At 41.5% G+C, this 22277-nt stretch overlaps 1 protein-coding gene across 1 annotated transcript in view; it reads right to left on the bottom strand.

The window, feature by feature from the left end:
- Positions 1-9497: 9497 nt before the first annotated feature.
- LOC118364271 (glutamate receptor ionotropic, kainate 3-like) overlaps positions 9498-22277 on the bottom strand; it is a 120486-nt gene continuing 107706 nt past the window's right edge. The window contains exons 13-16 of the mRNA XM_052489374.1: positions 18330-18547; positions 15789-16014; positions 14244-14497; positions 9498-13538 (exon numbers count right to left, since the gene is read on the bottom strand). Of these exons, the coding sequence (XP_052345334.1) occupies positions 13146-13538; positions 14244-14497; positions 15789-16014; positions 18330-18547 (1091 nt within the window). The 3' untranslated portion in view covers positions 9498-13145. The remainder of the gene's footprint in view (positions 13539-14243; positions 14498-15788; positions 16015-18329; positions 18548-22277) is intronic.

Below are 22277 nucleotides of genomic sequence, written 5' to 3'. Positions count from 1 at the left end.
CAACCGGCCGTCAAACCCGGCCTACACCGGGTTTGGCCGGTGTAGGCCGTCATTGTACATAAGAATTTGTTCTTAACTGACTTGCCTGGTTAAATATATATATATTTTTTAATCCAATGTTTGAATGTAGTCGGTCTGAATTGATACCAGATCCATAGAGTATAATCTAAGAAGACTGCCTTATCCCTTTTTTTTACCTTCGTTCTACAATAGGGACGTTGATTGAATGTGCCTACAACAACCTGTATGAAAATGTTGTACATTTCTCAATGCAAATCATGGCACTTTCAAATTCTGTCTCTGAATGGTTTGAGTGTGTCTGAGGTATTCATTTTCTTCCAGACATCTCTGCAATTGGCATCTCCAAGAGTCCAAGAGGCTTCTCAGTTCTCACTGAAGGTGAAACAGTCACCTGCCAACATTATTATCTGAGGACCAAGCTCTGATACCAGCATGTGTTGGCTATCTACAGTACATTGGAAGATGAAGACTACATAATAGACAATAGCTTATTCTCATTCCAAAAATAAACCATATGGTTTCTCCCAGTACACGAGTGATGCATATTATGCCAGGCTCATTAGGGGAGAAGAATATGCATGATTATTCCCTCCATGGGACTCCTCAATTGGAGGACTATGGTGTACTGTAATTACACACATCAACTATTCACCGTTACTAATGTTATTGGGATGGGCAGCTTAGTGTAGGGGGCAGTATTTTAGTGGCTAAAAAAACGTACCCATTTTAAACTGTCTATTTCTCAGGCACAGAAACTAGAATATGCATATAATTGTCAGATTAGGATTGAAAACTCTCGAAAGTTTCCAAAACTGTCAAAATATTGTCTGTGAGTATAACAGAACTGATATAGCAGGCGAAAACCTGAGGAAAATCCCAACAAGGAAGTGCTGTTCTTCCTGAAAGCTCTCTGTTCCATTGGATGCCTTGCCTCCATTTAAAGGGATATCAACCAGATTCCTTTTCCTATGGCTTCCTCAAGGTGTGGACAGTCTTTAGACATAGTTTCAGGCTTATATTTTGAAAAATGAGCAAGAAAAAACCCATCGCTTCAGTGGATGGCTGGGGGCCAGCAGAGTTGTTCATGCGCAACAGCCATTTTCTCTCTCTCTCTCCTATGGAGGAAGCTACATTCCGGTTGACAATTCACTTATATATTGTAAAAACAACCTGAGGATTGATTATAAAAAACGTTTGACATGTTTCTACCACCATTACGGATACTATTTGGAATTTTCGTCTGCGATGTCGTGACCGCTCGAGCCTGTGCATTTCTGAACATAACGTGCCAAACAAATGGAGGAAAGGAACATTTATTGTGTAACTGGGAGTCTTGTGAGTGCAAACGTCTGAAGATCGTCAAAGGTAAGCAATTTAATTTATTGCTTTTCTGACTTTCGTGACCAATCTACTTGGCTGCCAGCTGTTTGTAATATTTTGTCTACTGAGAGAGATGTTCTTACATAAACGCTTGGAATGTTTTCGCCGAAAAGCATTATTGAAATATGACACGCCGTGTTTTGATATATTGCAATTGTGATTTCAAGTTAATGAAATATTTTTAGTAATTTAATTTGAATTTGGCATGCTGCAATTCAGCGGATGTTGATGAAAATGATCCCGCTAACGGGATGGGTGTGTCAAGAAGTATTAAGCCACCTTCTATTACACTCCAGTATTAAATGTACTGGTTCTTGGCCCAATCTTATACAGTAGGCTAGTTATGTGCACCAGCCTAGAAACTTCAAAGAAATACTGTATACCGATATTCCAGTTTACTACAATCTCCTGATGATGTTCCTCTGGTATTCGCTGTTTACCTGTGGGCGAAGTTTAGATTGTTATGCTTGTATGAAAAAAAATGCATATTGTTTTGCCCTTTCATGATATCTATCCTTCCAAATGACATTTGCCAGTACAGGACTAAGTCAAAAACCTTTCATATGTCATGACTTTTTAAGTTTAACTTCAAGTTTTTATTTGTAATTCACTCCTCCTTCAACTATGTGTTCAACAAGTAAGGCACTAGCTACTTACAGTACATTCTTCAGATGCTAGCGCTGGGCAATCTTGTTTTTTAGCCATGCCCTTCAAGGTTACAACCTGATATTCCTGTAGGGAGCTTGGTTTTCTGTGCAGTCATAGTCCATGCTAAGGTTCGATGCACACTGGCCCCTATCAAAGCAAAAAAAAATGCTGCTCCATTTTAGATGGGTCTCACCCTATAGGCCCAGGGAGATGGTCACGGCCAGGGCTGTGGCAGCTCCACTCACCCTCTAACAGGTCGATGGTGCATGGCCGCGGGGCTCCGGCAGCTCACCCCAGAGAGCCGGACAGAATGTGGAACACCCGTGGAACGGCCCAGTCAATGTCATCGGGAGAAATGCTGGACATCTGCCATTACAGCCAGAACACAACCATGCATGAGCAACAGAGCACATCAATCTAATAGTAAAGATTGTCTGTACACAGTACATTATTTTTTATTTATTTTTTTATTTCACCTTTATTTAACCAGGTAGGCTAGTTGAGAACAGGTTCTCATTTGCAACTGCGACCTGGCCAAGATAAAGCATAGCAGTGTGAACAGACAACACAGAGTTACACATGGAGTAAACAATTAAGAAGTCAGTAACACAGAGAAAAAAGGGGAGTCTATATACAATGTGTGCAAAAGGCATGAGGAGGTATGCGAATAATTACAATATTGCAGATTAACACTGGAGTGATAAATGATCAGATGATCATGTACAGGTAGAGATATTGGTGTGCAAAAGAGCAGAAAAGTAAATAAATAAAAACTGTGGGGATGAGGTAGGTGAAAATGGGTGTGCTATTTACCAATAGATTATGTACAGCTGCAGCGATCGGTTAGCTGCTCAGCTAGCTGATGTTTGAAGTTGGTGAGGGAGATAAAAGTCTCCAACTTCAGCGATTTTTGCAATTCGTTCCAGTCACAGGCAGCAGAGTACTGGAACGAAAGGCGGCCGAATGAGGTGTTGGCTTTAGGGATGATCAATGAGATACACCTGCTGGAGCGCGTGCTACGGATGGGTGTTGCCATCGTGATCAGTGAGCTGAGATAAGGCGGAGCTTTGCCTAGCATGACCTTGTAGATGACCTGGAGCCAGTGGGTCTGGCGAAGAATATGTAGCGAGGGCCAGCCGACTAGAGCATACAGGTCGCAGTGGTGGGTAGTATAAGGTGCTTTAGTGACAAAACGGATGGCACTGTGATAAACTGCATCCAGTTTGCTGAGAAGAGTGTTGGAAGCAATTTGGAGATGACGTCGCCGAAGTCGAGGATCGGTAGGATAGTCAGTTTTACTAGGGTAAGCTTGGCAGCGTGAGTGAAGGAGGCTTTGTTGCGGAATAGAAAGCCGATTCTTGATTTGATTTTCGATTGGAGATGTTTGATATGGGTCTGGAAGGAGAGTTTGCAGTCTAGCCAGACACCTAGGTACTTATAGGTGTCCACATATTCAAGGTCGGAACCATCCAGTGTGGTGATGCTAGTCGGGCATGCGGGTGCAGGCAGCGATCGGTTGAAAAGCATGCATTTGGTTTTACTAGCGTTTAAGAGCAGTTGGAGGCCACGGAAGGAGTGTTGTATGGCATTGAAGCTCGATTGGAGGTTAGATAGCACAGTGTCCAATGACGGGCCGAAAGTGTATACAATGGTGTCGTCTGCGTAGAGGTGGATCAGGGAATCGCCCGCAGCAAGAGCAACATCATTGATATATACAGAGAAAAGAGCCGGCCCGAGAATTGAACCCTGTGGCACCCCCATAGAGACTGCCAGAGGACCGGACAACATGCCCTCCGATTTGACACACTGAACTCTGTCTGCAAAGTAATTGGTGAACCAGGCAAGGCAGTCATCCCAAAAACCGAGGCTACTGAGTCTGCCGATAAGAATATGGTCATTGACAGAGTCGAAAGCCTTGGCAAGGTCGATGAAGACAGCTGCACAGTACTGTCTTTTATCGATGGCGGTTATGATGTCGTTTAGGACCTTGAGTGTGACTGAGGTGCACCCGTGACCGGCTCGGAAACCAGATTGCATAGCGGAGAAGGTACGGTGGGATTCGAGATGGTCAGTGACCTGTTTGTTGACTTGGCTTTCGAAGACCTTAGATAGGCAGGGCAGGATGGATATAGGTCTGTAACAGTTTGGGTCCAGGGTGTCTCCCCCTTTGAAGAGGGGGATGACTGCGGCAGCTTTCCAATCCTTGGGGATCTCAGACGATATGAAAGAGAGGTTGAACAGGCTGGTAATAGGGGTTGCGACAATGGCGGCGGATAGTTTCAGAAATAGAGGGTCCAGATTGTCAAGCCCAGCTGATTTATACGGGTCCAGGTTTTGCAGCTCTTTCAGAACATCTGCTATCTGGATTTGGGTAAAGGAGAACCTGGAGAGGCTTGGGCGAGGAGCTGCGGGGGCCGGAGCTGTTGGCCGAGGTAGGAGTAGCCAGGCGGAAGGCATGGCCAGCTGTTGAGAAATGCTTGTTGAAGTTTTCGATAATCATGGATTTGTCGGTGGTGACCGTGTTCCCTAGCCTCAGTGCAGTGGGCAGCTGGGAGGAGGTGCTCTTGTTCTCCATGGACTTCAGTGTCCCAGAACTTTTTGGAGTTGGAGCTACAGGATGCAAACTTCTGCCTGAAGAAGCTGGCCTTAGCTTTCCTGACTGACTGCGTGTATTGGTTCCTGACTTCCCTGAACAGTTGCATATCGCGGGGACTGTTCGATGCTATTGCAGTCCGCCACAGGATGTTTCTGGAGTGAACCAAGGGCTGTATCTGTTCTTAGTTCTGCATTTTTTGAACGGAGCATGCTTATCTAAAATCTAACATTAGCTTTACAAACTGTGCATTAAGCTTCATATTGCACAGAGTATGACATTGTGTTCATTATATGTCTGTATTTCTCAACGTTATAAAATATATACATAGCCCTCACATGTTATGAACAGGAAACATAAGGAGAAACATGGATGAAGTGATACACTTTAGTAAAAAATACATTGTGGAAGGGATTCATATTTACTGTAATTTACGTCTACATTCATAACATAAGTTAAGGAACAGTAGGAAGGATGTAAAAACAACGACGGGTAAATATACACTGAGTGTACGAAACATTACTAATATTGATTTGCACCCCCTTTTGCCCTCAGAACAGCCTCAATTTGCCAGGCATGGACTCTACAAGGTGTCGAAAGCATTCCACAGGGATGCTGGCCCATGTTGACTCCAACACTTCCCACAGTGTCATGTTGGCTGGATGTCCTTTGGGTGGTGGACCATTCTTGATACACATGAGAAACTGTTGAGTGTGAAAAACCCAGCAGCGTTGCAGTTCTTGACACACTCAAACCGTTGCACCGAGCACATACTACCATACCCTGTTCAAAGGCACTTAAATATTTAGTCTTGCCCATTCACCCTCAATGGCACACAAACAATTGTCTTAAGGCTTAACAATCCTTTTTTAACCTTCTCCCCTTAATCTACACTGATTGAAGTGGATTTAACAGGTGACATTAATAAGGGATCATCGCATTCACCTGGATTCACCTGGTCAGTCTGTCATGGAAAGAGCAGGTGTTCCTAATGTTTTGTTCACTCAGAGTATTATATCTGACAGCAGAGCTAGCACATTTTAAGGTAGCGTTAAAGATTGACTTTGCATCACCTAAAACATATTGCCTCTTTCCATAAAAGCTATCACTGGGAAATATATTTAACTCTTTGCTTGACATAATATGTATCCCTTTGAGTGGGAGGACTTAATTCATTAAATCAATTAAATAACTAAATTAATAATCATAAAAATGGTATAATGTTCTGCCCTTTTGAGCAATTGTTATCTGAATTAATGTTCCAATGTGAATGAATCACTACCACAAAACTTCTATACTTAGCTATCATTTCTTCATTGTTTTTTATGCGTTTCTCTGTTCGTCTATTCCTCCTGTTCCCTTCACTGCCTTGTTCTCTCCAATTCTCTCTCCATCCTCTTTGCTTCTTTTTATCTCTCACCTCTGTTCCGTCTCTCACTTTAGCTGACACATTTCCTCAACTCTCTCTCCCCTCTTCTCCCTCTCGCTTCTATTTCATGCATTGGCTTCCTTTTGTTCCCATCTTATTACTCATAATTTCCTACGACACTTTCACGTGACACACATTTAACCCTTCACTATCATTTACTCTCTCCCGTTTGCATCGTTCTCAATTGTGGGCTTTATCCCCCATAACATTTTCATAGTCTCCTCCGACTGTCTTTTTTCTTCATTTCACTCTACCTGTCTTTCCTCCTTCATCCACCTCACTTGTTTCTTTTGATCTCTCTCTTCATCTGTCCAGTTCCCCCACTGCCTCCCTCCCTCCCTCCACCACTCTCTCTTTTACACACTCCTGATTTCACTATCTTTCACTGCTCCCTCCAAACCGTGCATCTTTTCACATCTCTTTGTCTGGCCAGCCCCCCTCTACTCCATCCCTCTCTCTTTTACATACTCATGATTTCACTCATGAGTCTCATGTCTCTTTTCATATCTCTCTCTTTACATATGGCCAGTTCCCGCCCTCCTTTCATCCCTTCCTCTCACCCTCTTTTACATACTTCTGATTTCACTACCTCTCAGTCCACACCTCCCTCCACCACCTCTCACATCTTTTCACATCTCGCTTTATTCCCCCCACTCGCTCCCTCTATCCATCCCTGCCTCCCTCTGTCCCTCTCTCTTTTATGTACTCCTGATGCTCTCTTCCTGGCCCCTGCCTGTCCGCAGGGATTAATTGATAGTGAGAGATAATAAATCTTCCCATTAGGAGCAGGCCCCTGCCCATCGCTCATTATGCACCAGCTGCTTCTGAGCGCCGAGGCCCGGGGTTCCCCTGCTTCCTTTAACACCGACGTCTGGCATCTCCACGGCAGCAAGGTTAATCTCTCTCTGTCGCAGTTCGGTCTGTCTGCTGGCTCGCTTCGTGATCAGATGCAAACACACACACACACAGACACACACCAGTCAGACATTTACAGTTTGTGGACTATTGTTAATTGTTTTGCGATACACTATATATATAAAAGTATGTGGACACTTCAAATAAGTGGATTTGTGGGGCCTCCCGAGTGGCACATCGCAGTCCTAGCTGTGCTAGCTGCCACTAGAGATTCTGGGTTCGAGTCCAGGCTCTGTTGCAGCCGGCTGCTTCCCGGGAGACCCATGAGGCGGCGCACCATTGACCAAGCGTCGTCCAGGTTAGGGGAGGGTTGGCCAGCAGGGACGTCCTTGTCCCATCGCGCACTAGCGACTCCTGTGGCGGGCCGGGTGCAGTGCATGCTGACACTGTCGTCAGGTGTACGGTGTTTCCTCCGACACTTTGGTGCGGCTGGCTTCCGGGTTAAGTGGGCATTGTGTCAAGAAGCAGTGCGACTTGGTTGGGTTGTGTTTCGGAGAACGCACGGCTCTCGACCTTTGTCTCTCCCGAGTCTGTACGGGAGTGGCAGCGATGAGACAAGACTAACTACCAATTGGATACCACGAAATTGGGGAGATTCGGCTATTTCAGCCACACCCGATGCTGACAGGTGTATAAAATTGAGCACACCCCTATGCAATCTCCATATACAAACATTGGCAGTAGAATGGCCCATACTTGTGGGGTGGCAGGAAGCCTAGTGGTTAGAGCGTTGGACTAGTAATGTCAGCAACAACAACATGTCAGTTCCTCAAATTTCTGCCCTGCTGGAGCTGCACCAGTCATCTGCAAGTGCTGTTATTGTGAAGTAGAAACGTCTAGGAGCAACAATGGCTCAGCTGCAAAGTGGTAGGCCACAGAACGGGACAGGCAAGTGCTGAAGTGTATAAAAATCGTCTGTCCTTAGTTGCAACACTCACTACTGAGTTCTAAGCTGCCTCTGGAAGCAAACTCAGTACAATAACTGTTCGTTGGGAGCGTCATGAAATGAGAATCCACGGCCGAGCAGCTGCACACAAGCCTAAGATCACCAAGCGTCGGCTGGAGTGGTGTAAAGCTCACCGCCATTGGACTCTGGAGCAGTGGAAATGCGTTCTCTGGAGTGATGAGTTACAATTCACCATCTGGCAGTCAGATGGACAAATCTAGGTATAGCGGATGCCAGGAGAAAACTACTTGTGGCAATGCATAGTGCCAACTGTAAAGTTTGGTGGAGGAGGAACAATGGACTGGGGCTGTTTTTCATGGTTCGGGCTAGGAAATCTTAACGCTTCCAATGACATTCTAGATGCTCCTGTGCTTCCAATTTTGTAGCAACAGTTTGAGGAAGGACCTTTCCTGATCCAGATTGACAATGACCTTGTGCAAAAAGCGAGGTCCATACAGAAATGGTTTGTCGAGATCGGTGTGGAAGAACTTGACTGGTCAGCACAGAGCCCTGACCTCAACCCCATCGATACCATTGAGATGAATTGGATGGCCGACACCGAGCCAGGCCTAATCGCCCAACATCAGTGCTTGACCGCACTAATGGCTCTTGCGGCTGAATGGAAGCAAGTCCTCACAGCAGTGTTCCAATATCTAGTGGAATACAGCAGCAAAGGGGGGACCAACTCCATATAAATGCCCATGATTTTGGAATGAGATGTTCGCCAAGCACGTGTCCTTTTGGTAATGTAGTGTATATTGGGCCATTATTCAATGGACAGACTATGTATTATGTTCTTCCTTTCTTGAAATATTGCATTCTGTCACTTATGTCGCTTATATAAATGTTCTGCAGCCAAACGATGATGATTATTACTGGGATAGTATAAGGGTTGATGGTTGGCTAGTTCTATCAAGGCCTAGGTAAATATAATTATATGAGAAGGTATCTCTGCTTGCTGATCCTCATTAAATGTAACAGACAAGAGCAGAAGAGATCATTTCTAAGAAGGCTTCTATGCTCTCATGTATGGATGTTTGCCATTGAGTAATAGTAATGAAATAGACAAATGATCGCTCAGTGTGTATCAGTAATTACCCCTGAAGTCTCAGATGCGGTCACTGCAGATTAACTCTCTTCAGAAGGCCTCTATCCATCTTTTTCGCGTAGCAGAAGCTCCCAACACACAGACAGCTCAGTCACTTACCACTCCAACATGCACTACTCTCTCCACTCTCCCTGCTTGATGTGCATGTCTCAGCAAGACACAATGGTAATATTGTGAATAGCAGGTTTCAAAATGCACATGTTTCTCTGTGGCGCCCTCCGGTCTTTCATGTCACTGTGAACTTATACTTCAATGATTCGGTATCAGCAAGCTCAGGTAAAGCATGACTTCAAAGGGATATTCCAGCCCGAGTGAATGGATCCATACGGAAAATGGCAACAAAGTTCGCCTTGAGCCAGCTCTGCAGAGAGAGTTTTGTATTCTCAGGTTTAGTTGTACGAATCTAGTCTATAAACTGACACAGTGTCTTTGAATAATAGGACTCAAACAAGAGTAATATAGTTTTACATGTTTTATTTAAAACTTTAAAATCATATAACCCATACAGCAAACTGTACAATTGAATTATTCACAGTGTTAAAAAAGAAAATAACGCAATAGACTCTCTATGATTTTGTATTTCCCCATGTTTTACTTGGTTATTCTAATAATGGTATTCTCTTAACACATACAGTTATTAGGTAAACAGAAAATGTTCCAAAACGTTACAAAAAACTATATTCATAGAAATTCTGCATGTCCACAAAGAAAACCCCCAGTCGGCACCAACATATCATATGTTTGAGAGGTTTCTTGTCAAACGATAGAAGTAGACAATTCAGCTCAACTCAACTCAAAACAAAACATAAATAAATACCTAGCTCTGTGACTGTTTGTTTGCTTAATAAAGTGTAACTCATAGCAAATACTGCACGCTATGTTATTTTTCTCTTTATTTTTCTCTTAGATTTCATAAAATGTTGAAAAATAACAATTCACACTTTGCTATAAAAAAAGACAGTATGCTTCATAATTGGGATTGATTGAATTAACTGAACTCAAATCTTGGTAGTAAATGTAAATAGTTTTATTAATGGATCACTGACGTCCATTTTCACCACTATTATTTCAGCGAGTATATGGATTAACATAAAAAGCACTAAAGTAACTTGTGTTTGCAGTCAAAGGGGAATTCAACTGGAAGCCAGTCTAACGTGTAGTGTAACAACCAGTCTTTGCCCAACTGCATCATGGGTTTCAAAAGAGAAGAAAAGAGCCAGCTAGACCATACAAAATCTATTCTAAAGAAGTTTCCTCTACAGTTTTGGGGGAATTCAATATTACAACGTCACATACACCTCATATCAATATATTAGGTGCGATAAAATAAGATTTACATATAATATTCTACTCTTGATGATCATAATCCAATATAATATATTATAATCCATTCCAATCGAATAAATTAATATGGAGGTTTGGGAAGTGGGAGTGGGGTACAGGTTAAAGTGGCATATGAAACCTAATTTAAATTAAGAAATTGTGTTTGGCTGAGAGCAAAAATGTATGCATTTACCTGTAAAAATTTAGCAAAATACATTTTCTCCTGTTCATCTTATCTACATATACTCTACTTTGCAGAAGGGAGTTGATTAACATTTATACAATGAGTTTCTACCAAACCAATCATAAGTCACACAGATTTAAGTTCACTTGAATCTTTACATTGTTAATGTTGAAAAAAAGGAACCCAAGATAGTTTGTCTTTTTTATCAATATTGTAAACCTCACAGAGGTATGCTGTCTGTTCAGCTCCCTATTCCGGCAGCTCACATATAGACTCCTAGCATCCTACAGCTCAATACTCATTGCAGATATACAGTTTATAGGCATTCCAGACAACATAAACCCAGAAAACCCAAACTTCCATATGTTTGTTCATCTCATCATCTGAGCATGATAATGATTCATTTAATGATATCTATCTCTAGTGCACAGAATGAAAATAAAATGCAAAAACCAAAAGGGTCTCATCAGCCACTCAGAGCTATCCTATGGTAGCATAGCGTTCGGTAACGCTGCCACAAAGCTTTAATATCGGCCCTGCAATATGAATAAGCAAAACAATTTGCGTGTCCCGGGGACATTCACTGTTGCCGTGGCCACAAAGTAAACACACGCAGAAGGAATAGTATGTAGTACCATTGAAAATGATGACAGCATTTGTTTCTTACTCATAAGGTCCCTTGTCCAATGTCCTCCGCCCAACACAATACAAAACCTAGTCATTTACAATCACCTGCAATTGCATAACTAAAACCAAACAGCTTAAAACAGTGACTATGCAGCCTGTACATCTGTACTGTGCTCTCTGCATTTCTTTCATGTCACTGATATTACTAGATTAGAGTATCTGTTTAGCAGTCAGAAGGTAATTCATTGCAAGCAGCAAGAGCAATTCAATGGACGCTGTGCGATTATAACATGGCTATTTCTGAGGGGCCTTATTGTAGAGACACTTCCACAAAATGGAAACAGATGGCTGATTGCCCTCTGAAAATGTTATATTGCCATTGTTTTTTTTAACAACACAAAGCCAATGCAGACAGATTTCTCTGAAATATGTATTAAGTGGACACTGGCAGATATAACCAACTAGAGATAACCAATTAGCCAAGCTAGCCTAGCTAGCTGGCTAACTAACTAGCTGACTAACTAGCTGACTATAAACCTGACTATAAACCTGACTACAAACATGAAGGGTATGATTGGTTTAACATAACCATAAACATGTTGTGCTTTTATGAGGAAATAAATTCAGTTTATACCCCTAAATCATACAGTTGTTCAACATGTACATATCAAAAAAAGTAATGAGACCAGGTAGTTATTTTAAATGACAATATAGACTAGTGGTGCAACAAGTATAAGGGGGTTCATGTCCATTTATCATTGGTAGCCAAATTAGAGTAAACTTGAAGTGTCATGTACTTGCATTTTGGTACATGAATATATTGAAGCAAATCACTCCTCATTCATTATCCCAAGAGTATTGTATATTTGTTTGTTTGATTAATAAGATGCCCCCCCCAAAGTTATTATATCTGATAGGAACACATTACCCTGTGTTGTAAAGAAGAAAAAGGCCATGGATATTACTCTCTAACATAGTCTAATTTAGACATTTGGGAACAGTATCTCATGAAGCACTTGCATGAGCAGTCACATCCAATGTTTAGTTTTATTTTATGGGCAGATCTTTGGAAATTGGCTAGCTCATTGTTCTTAGTTTTTTTTTTCACGGACAAGATTATCTTTATGTCCACAAAACATACGTCTGTCTGCAAATAATGTGGTGAAGCACAAACAAATAGGGCCCTGCATTGTGTTTAGTCACAATAACAAAATGGCACAATATGTGGAAACGTAATTTATTACCAATAAATCAAGGTCTCCCCATTAACCTCAGGATAGCTTCAGTGATGTCAACTCTCTCTCGTTGAACAGTCATTTTTCGTCAATTAAAGATCTGCAAACCAAGTTCACTGAGTGACTAATGCTCTCTCTTACTGTGGGATTTGCTCACTGTTGGGATTCCATTGCTGTCATCTGCATGTACTAAGGACGTGTTTCTTCTAGTGGAATTATAGAAGTCCCGTGGTCCAAGCCATGCGTTTAAAAACGCCTCCCACAAAATAGACGGTGACTCAAAGAGAGCAAATCAAAGACTCAATGTTATGTCTGTACAAGGTTTGAGGTAACATAATTTTCTGCTGCCAAAGGACCTACAGACAAGATAAAAAATAATCAGTCAGAACTTTGACTTTGAATGATCATGATGTGCTATGTGTGACATAATTGATCTCCCATCAAAACCTAATTTCCCATGTCTGTCTGTAGTTCTTTTATTGCCATGCTCAACGAAGCCAACTCTGTCTTTATGCCATTTGTCCAATAAAAAGGTTGAATCATTGTTGTCAATCAAGGATTCCTTGGATATCTTGTGATTCCTTGGTGAGTGTATTTTTGTGTTACGTACGTAAACATCGGACTTGAATACAGATTATTTGGAGATGTGGTTTCCTTTTCCAGGAACGGTTCTTCTCCTCCTCCACCTCACTCTCTCTCTTTTTCTGTCTCTTTTGGAATACATGGGTGAACGCTGTCATACCTGTGTCGCCGATGCTGCCATTTTGATAGTACCATGTTGAGTTAGTGTTCCATGTTTCGTTAGTGTCCCTATGTCGCTGTGGTTGATGGTGAATCTGGTAATACCCTCGATTCCATTGTCCCAGGTTTCGGGACCAATCACGCCCTCCACATTGCCCAGGAGGCTCTTTCTCTGGGAGGCGCAAACCGTCACGGGAACACGGGGGTCATCCCAGTGTTGCAGCTCATGTTGTCCTTTCCCGGGAGTCGTCGGTCGTTGAACGTGTGCATGTTGATCACTGCATCCGTCTTGACCATGACCGGGACCTGGTGGTGGTGTTTGTGTTTCACACGCCTCCCGCAGGTGAACGACTGTCTGATCTCGTCCACCATGGCACTGCAGAAAGACCTCTGGGCGAAAAGGGCGAGGAGGAGGGGAGAGAAAGGGGGAGGGGGAGGGATGGGGGGTAAATGCCTTAGCTTTAAATGGTTCTGAGAGCAAAAAGTGTCAACAATCAAAAGCACAAAACACATTAACCACAAAACAGTCATGTATGTTGTTCCTCTCCCATCGCTGACAGCCATGTCAAACTGCAACCCCCACCACATGCAACCCACGCAATGTGCACTGTTCCTGCTCTGTCAGATAGATTGAACACAGAGCCGTATTCTTACCCCATTAACTATACAAGAATGCTTGACACAACCCGCTTAGTTGCATAACTCCAAACTGCGATTTACAACTTGAGTTTCATGGTATTCTGACATCTGCAATGACTAATAACAGATTAATTCGGCATGCACCAATTTACAATTATGCCTGATAAGATGTTCTATTTTATGGCCAAATAGCACAGGGATTATTTGAGGGAATGCAAATCCCTTTAATAAAGGGAACTAAAATGGACAGAGTGCAGCTTGAATTTAAAAGTTGTTTTCATATTGTCAGACATAAGCACAGTTAGGCAAGTTGAATAATGGAAGTGAAGGATCTAAAATTAACCAATACAAATACTGTACATCATGCAAACAATGTCATCCATAAAATAATCACATCAACTACGTAAATTATTGATCAACAATCTTGAATCACATTCATGGGTTTAATATCTACCTGCTCACGTTTCGCCGTCTTCCTTAGCTTGTATATGAATTCGGCTATAGCCACAAAGACGGAGAGAACCAGGCCAGACGCCAACACTATAAAGATCCCTCCCAAATTCTGAATGCCCATGGGGCCGGCTTTCTCACGGCGCTCTTCGTCCAGACAGCTGCTGCCACTCCACCACTTCTCCTTCAGCATGTGCAGACGGCCATCCTCCAGAATGCTCAGGATGGCGATGGTCACTTTGTCCCGGTATGGAGAGCCTGTAAGGCAAGCAACAGGTCTGCTTAAGTCTGGTTGTACGATAAGACAAACCACTAACTGGACCTCGCTGAATAGGCCACAGGGGTGTTTTCACAACACATGGCTTAAATGTGTATGTTGTCATTGCATATTAATATGCATTCAAAAGTTTGGACACCTACTCATTCAAGGGTTTTTCTTTATTTTTGAGCATGAACAAGGAAAGAAATTCCACAAATTAATTTAAGGCACAACTGTTATTTGAAACGCATTCCAGGTGACTACCTCATTTTTTGGATACTACACGATTCCATATGTGTTATTTCATAGTGTTGATGTCTTCACTATTATTCTACAATGTAGAAAATAGTACAAATAAAGAAAAACTCTGGAATGAGTAGGTGTGTCAACTTTTGACTGGTAAATCAAATCAAAAGTTATTGGTTGCGTACACAGTTTTTCAGAAGTTATCGCAGGTGCAGTGAAATGCTTATGTTTCTAGCTTCAATAGTGCAGCAAAAATTTAACAATACACACATTGTCCAGAAATGACAAAATAACAAGAGTAAAATACAATAGCAGTTCATCAAAATGCTCTGCATCGAAAGCACAGATATAGAATGAATGTGTTATTTGTTTGTCCAGCTCGAGAGGACCACCTCCTACCAATGTATCAGTGGGGGATGGTGCTTGTTGCAGGAGTTATGGAGAGCTTGAGAGTATTCATACCATCAACAACGTATTTTATCTATTAAAACTTCTTGACGTTGAGCAAACGTAGGCTAATGCGATTAGCATGAGGTTGTAAGTAAAAATAACATTTCCCAGGACATAGACATATCTGATATTGTCAGAAAGCTTAAATTCTTGGTAATCTAACTGCACTGTCTAATTTACAGTAGCTATTACAGCGAAATAATACCATGCTATTGTTTGAGGAAAGTGCACAATTTTGAACATTAATAAACAAATTAGGCACATTTGGGCAGTCTTGATACAACATTTTGAACAGAAATACAATGGTTCATTGGATCAGTCTAAAACTTTGCACATACACTGATGCCATCTAGTGGCCAAAAACTCAATTGCACCTGGGCTGGAATAATACATTATGGAATTTGTCTTGCTTTTCAAAGTTGATGGTACAAAAAAATAAATGTTGAATTGTTTCCTTTCAAATGGTACCAAGAATATGCATATCCTTGCTTCAGGACCTGAGCTACAGGCAGTTAGATTTGGGTATGTAATTTTAGGTGAACATTTCAAAAAAGGGGCTTATCCTTAAGAATGACAGATTGTATTACATCTTACCCATGGGAGTGCCTATTCCATAGCCTTTGCTGTCAATGACGCCTCCAACCTGGGTGAGGTTGCAGTTCCGCTGTGTAATGTAATCAATTGTGGTGGACTCCATGAGCAAGGCATAGTCAGACTTCAGAACCCTCTGGATGCCGTCCTCAATGGACTTGACCAGCGACGTACTCTGTTTACTACTCATAAAAGCCCACATCTTCTCAAAAGTAGACACCTTTGATTTCTGGGGAAGAATTGAAAGTACAATCAATGTTGAACCTCAGCTTGTGCATTACACCTGGTCAAAGGGGCATTGAGTCTAAACAGTACTTTAAAAAAAATGTACATGTTTTCTACCATGTGTTGATCCCATTGCACATATAGCCCCCATCTTTGTAGCACATAGTATTGGTGTTGAAAATAATCTGGCAATCTTGAGCACCTATCATGCTGTTATGATCCTTTTCCCGCACTTCTCCATCTCGAGGTATGTAAATGCAGGAATTAAGGAACATATTGGAGCCTTGAGCTCCAAGAAAAGGAATGAACTGTGCAATGCCACTTCAACATTCACAGCTTTCAGGTACTGTATCTACTTTGACACTTCTGTACTTTCATACATTTATTTATTTTATATAAGAAGTGACTTGTGCCACTGGATACAATCATTTAGTATGGGGAGGTAATGTACATTTATTTTCATCCACAGGAAATAATAGTTCCTCTCTATTAGCCTTGCGTTTGTCTGTGATATTTCCTGCTATTTGACAAGGGGTCAAATGTTATTCCATACCTAATTTGAGATAATGACAGTCGCATCACCATAGTCATTTGAAAATATGTAGGATGTCAAAGCTCTTTAGTTACTTAATTCCTGCATTGGCGGTTAAAATGAGAAAAACTTTATTTATAGGTGCAGGTGACACACATGCAGTACATCTGATTGCCCAGATAGCATAGTGCACCAGAGATTACAGTGCAAAGATTTACTTTGCCCTACAGTGCCCTTCCATGCAGTGTGATTTGACAAATCTACAGCTACTCCCCGACCTCTTCAGTATTTATCAGCTCCCACATCCGCTTCAGTCGAGCTCGTTAGCCCTCCCAGTGATAACGAGAAGGGCACTTGAGCTCTGCAATTGATGAGGTAATTATAGACACCTGTGTCTCCTCTGACTAATAACAATGCAATCATATCTGTCACTAATCAAAGTAAACACGCTCAAGGAGTAAAATCCACTTTTTACTGTGCCGAGAACTTACAGCAAGTTCTTGACTAATTGTCAATCTTTCATTTAGAGAAGGTTCAAATAGATGGGTATATCTCAGGGTAGGCAGCCATCAGGAACTAAAGGCCCTGATGAGTAGATGATTAGTAGGATAAGGTTTCAGTAGGGGCTGGAGCAAAAGCCTGAACACTCAGTAGCTCTCCAGGAGGAGGGTTGGCCACCCCTGGTTTACACCATAGCCAGTAGTTCCAATGGATAGGCAACTGATGACTCTAATTTGGTATAATCACAAATTCTAGTTACTCCATGGACCATGCCTAATCCCTCATTGAACTCCATGTTAATCAAACCTTATGGAATAGAACGGGTACTAATGTGCTCTTTCTCCCCTAGTGGATTTTTTTGGTGGTCACAGGAAATCTTTATGTGGGTGAAAATTCTATTGGTGGATATTCTGACCGGGTCATAGAGCATCGGAGACAATGCTAACAGAGAGCAGTAAGAGAAATTATGAATAATAATAATAATATTTATCACAAACTTTTCAAAAAAACAAAGTGCCAATAAATATAATATGAATAAAACAATATAAAGGAAATAGGGATGATGGAAATAGCAAATGGGCCAGAGAGAAGTCAACTAAAATACATCCTCAATTATATTGTCAGGGCAGGGGAAACTCCTAAGATACACTCTTTAACAGAGGCACACATATTACATTAAGTATTTATGAACTATTCAATAGAGAATATTTGAAAGTGTTCAAATTGGACAATCACCGTGGGTAAAATCATCTGTTTTCCTTGCTGTTGTGTGCCATAAACACATGAGCTTTTCCCTTGTCCATGTTCCAGAGAACTGTGTCCAATTTTTTTCCATTTCTTACACAGAAAAACAACAGCAAACCCTTACGTGTCATTCAGCACCACAGTAACAGCATCGGAGTCGAAACTCAAAATAATAAAATAAAGTTGAGAACACTGCAGGGCAAAAGCTGAAACTTTGGAATAAAACAATTGTTTTGGGAGGATCCCATAAAACAACGTGGAGAAGTGGAGAACTTGCTTTTGCAGTGGGAATTAAGATCTAACTGGAAATAAAAAAAATATATAAAAAAATGTATTTTGTGAAATAATATGATTATTTATTTTATTTTATTGAGAAGCATACTGTATATAAAAAAGTACTGATGCAGCATCAGGTCTTCATAAACAAGTTTTATGACTGTGTGTACTCAGCGTGCTTCAATCAATGAATAATGAAATCAACATGAAACGAAGCACAACTCAAAACCAAAGCAAAGACAGACCACGTCTTTTAAGATGCATACCTTGAAGAAAGACATGGTGGCACTGTCTTTGACCACACCATACTCAATCTTGGTCTGCTTGGCAATGTCGTCGGCAGAGTCCACGGGCGACTCCATGCGCTCCACGGTGAGGAAGGCGGCCAGGTTGGCCGTGTAGGAGGAGATGATGATGAGGGTGAAGAACCACCAGATGCCTCCGATGATCCTGGTGGATAGGGCTTTGGGCATCAGCTCAGAGCCTGGATGACAGACAGGGTGAGGGAGAACAACGGTCATCTTACAGATACACTGTAGGTATTCAGTCGCCAATTGTTTAGCTCACATTTTGGCTTGAATTTTGGCTGTAGGGTTCATATACATATTCCATGATATATTCTGTCATTTCCAGACAATATTTCTGTCCATTTAGGGGACCCATTTGAACTCAAGAGGACCCCCAGAGGTAAAAGTTTAGTGTAGCCCCTGATATGGAGACGTTTGACATCACATACGCATCTTCTTTATGTACGACTGTTACAGAATATAACAAACACAATGGTTATGTGGTTGCTTTTTCAACATAAGGTGATCAATGGAACACACATACTGTACACTCTTGGTCTTACTCAAATTCTCAGATGGAAAACAACTAAAGGGGCATATCTATGTACCTGGCAGCCTTATATTTGAATTTGACTACAATTAGCTGGTTATGAAGAACGCGGATGAGCAGAACATTTTGGGGGGCGATCCCAAAATCTAATGCCAGATACAGTAGGATTCCTGTATCCAAACAAACCCTCAGTCTAGGCTGAGAGTTCATTTTAAAATAATGGTCATGTTCCAAGCTGACAATATTCCAGTTGTGTTGCATGCACCATCCAATGGTTGTGTGCAAGTAATCGACTGCAGAGTCAGCTATCTGATTGCTATACCATATGATGATGTTAGTTGAAATGTTAAACACCTATACGTGCATTGTGAGATATCAGAATCAGGTTTATTGTCGTACAAGAGGAAAATCCTAGCACAGCTCACACATGAACGCAAGAAACAAAAAGGCAGACATAAATAATACCCCCGCCCCCCTCCCTCCCTCCACCTGCCCATAGAGGAAAGCTACATAGAATTGTTCATTATAGTGATAGCCCCCAGGATGACACTCCTCCCGAAGGGCGTGGTGCGACACTTAATTGTCCAGTATCTCCGACTTGTCAGTAGACGATCAAAGCAGTAATGGAGTGGGTGGTCTGGACTGGAGATCTGGCATGCATCTGCAATGTAGTCAGCCTGGAACGCGGCCTCTGATTCCACTAAGCTTAACTTATTTTGGCTGGGGAGCAGTATTGAGTAGCTTGGATGAATAAGGTGCCCAAAGTAAACGGCCTGCTCCTCAGTCTCACTTGCTAATATATGCATAATATTATTAGTATTGGATAGAAAACACTCTGACGTTTCTAAAACGTCTGTGAGTATAACAGAACTCATATGGCAGGCAAAAAACTGAGGAGAAATCAAAACCGGAAGTGAGAAATCTGAGGTTGGTATTTATTCAACACAGTTCCCATTGAAATCCCTTGAGATATTAATGAAGTTGGACTTCCTAGGGCTTCCACTAGATGTCAACCGTCTATAGAAATTTGAATGAGGTTGTGGGACTAAATGACTGCAGAATAAATCAGGTGTCTGGCAGTCAGCCATTTCATGGTCATGCGCAATTTCACATGATAGTGACCTGCTCTTCAAGACAAAGGAATACTCCGGTTGGAACTTTATTGAAGATTAATGATAAAAACATCCTAATGATTGATTCTGTACTTAGTTTTAAATGTTTCTTCGACCTGTAATATAACTTTTTGAAGTTTTTGTCCGGCGTAACGCTGACCAGAACGAGCATTTGGACATGTATACCAAACACGCTAACAAAAGTAGCTAATTGGACATAAATAACGGACATTTTCAAACAAATCAAGCATTTATTGTGGACCTGGGATTCCTGGGAGTGCATTCTCATGAAGATCATCAAAGGTAACGGTATTTTTAGCATGATTGTTCTGAGCGCCATCTTAGATTATTGCATGGTTTGCTTTTTCCGTAAAGTTTTTTTGAAATCTGACACAGTGGTTGCATTTAAGGACAGGTATATCTATAATTCCATGTGTATAACTTGTATTATCATCTACATTTATGATGAGTATTTCTGTTGAATCGATGTGGCTATGTAAAATCACTGGATGATTTTGGAACTAGTGAATGTAACGCGCCAATGTAAACTCCGATTTGTTTTTTATATAAATATGAACTTTATCAAACAAAACATACATGTGTTGTGTAACATGAAGTCCTATGAGTGTCATCTGATGAAGATCATCAAAGGTTAGTGATTCATTTTATCTCTATTTGTGCTTTTTGTGATTCCTCTCTTTGGCTGGGAAAATGGCTGTGTTTTTCTGTGGCTTGGTGGTGACCTAACATAATCGTTTGTGCTGCTTTCGCCTTAAAGCCTATTTGAAATCGGACACCGTGGTGGGATTAACAACAAGACTACCTTTAAACGGTATAAGATACGTGTACGTTTGAGGAATTTTAATTATGAGATTTCTGTTGTTTTGAATTTGGCGCCCGGCACTTTCACTGGCTGTTGTCATATCATCCCGTTAACGGGATTGCAGCCCAAAGAAGTTTTAACAGACAGAAAGCACAAACTGATGGTGGAATCGGTTCTGGTGTTTTTGAAATAATAGTGACACGCGTTTGCTTCTTCGTTGTGGGGTTTCATTAAGAACCCTGCCACTTGGCATGTGTCCAATTAAAATAATGTCACCAAGACAAAGAGGTCACATCTAAATGTTATTCTGCTCTTTCTCTGCCTTTGAAATGTTCCACCTCCTTTGCCACAGCCATATGTTCCCTGCACCTGTAAAATGGCTTGCATAGTATACATGCACTACATGCTTGCTTTTATATGGGCTGTTGTTTCGATTTTGTGTTTTGTATTCTTCTTTGCATGATTTTGAATTGTGTGGAGCAGTGCCTCACAAATAATGTATGCATAACATACATCCATTTGTGACAACTTACATTTGACAGGGTGAAAATGGCTTATCAGTCTCTGGACATAAATGTTCAATTACTTAGGTTGGCCAGACTGCCTCCCACAGCATTTAGTATGACATTGTGAGGTCCTCTGTCAGTTCAATTCCCATATATCTTGTTTACAATAGCTTTTTGACTACTTTATTTTCTGTCCCTGTCGACGTCTAAAACAACCTCTCCACCAGAGGTAGAGTTCAGTGCCCTCCACTACTTTACTGAGAAGATTTATGAGGGCAATTTTGAAGAGTAACCACCCCACTGAGAGGAGGTAAAGTGGTCAGCTTTTTAACCTTCCTTACCCAATTTGATTGGATTTGTCCTTTGTAATTTGACAGCCTTACACGGTGGCAAACAAGGCCAGTATTGTAACACTTCAAGGTAAGAACTATCACTTAAGTGTAGGAGGACACTCAGCTCAGCAGTCAAACTGGTAAGGAACTGGAACAACGGGTAGCCCAATTGGATTCCAGGCCATAAAATGCTGTTGTCAGCTGTTGTCGCACGGCACCTAGAACACTCAAAGAAATACTAAAAACGGATTGGTCATACAGTGCTGCCGAGGAAATAAAAACCTTGTCAATGCACTACGCATCTCATTGAAGAAGGACTTCATGTCTTCTAAGCCAAATAAGTCTAAATGTCCTTTCAGAGCAGAAGATAATGATGCAATTCCAGTCAACAAAGCAACACAATCTGAGTGACTGCAGTGCTGCTGCAGCTAGAATGGCTAGGTGCTGAAATCATAGTTTCAAGTTGTAATGCCATGTGCACAAGTACAGTGAAAGGCCTTGCAAAACACAATGACAAAACATTCAAATATAAAGTATGTTACATAATGGGGATGTGACTAAATACACACTAAGGTAAAATGGCAATTTTATTGAGAAAGGTATT

Source organism: Oncorhynchus keta, chromosome 31, assembly GCF_023373465.1.
Source record: "Oncorhynchus keta strain PuntledgeMale-10-30-2019 chromosome 31, Oket_V2, whole genome shotgun sequence".
Lineage (NCBI taxonomy): Eukaryota > Metazoa > Chordata > Actinopteri > Salmoniformes > Salmonidae > Oncorhynchus > Oncorhynchus keta.
Note: the sequence above shows the minus strand (reverse complement) of the source record. Positions and strands in the feature narration are given on the sequence as shown.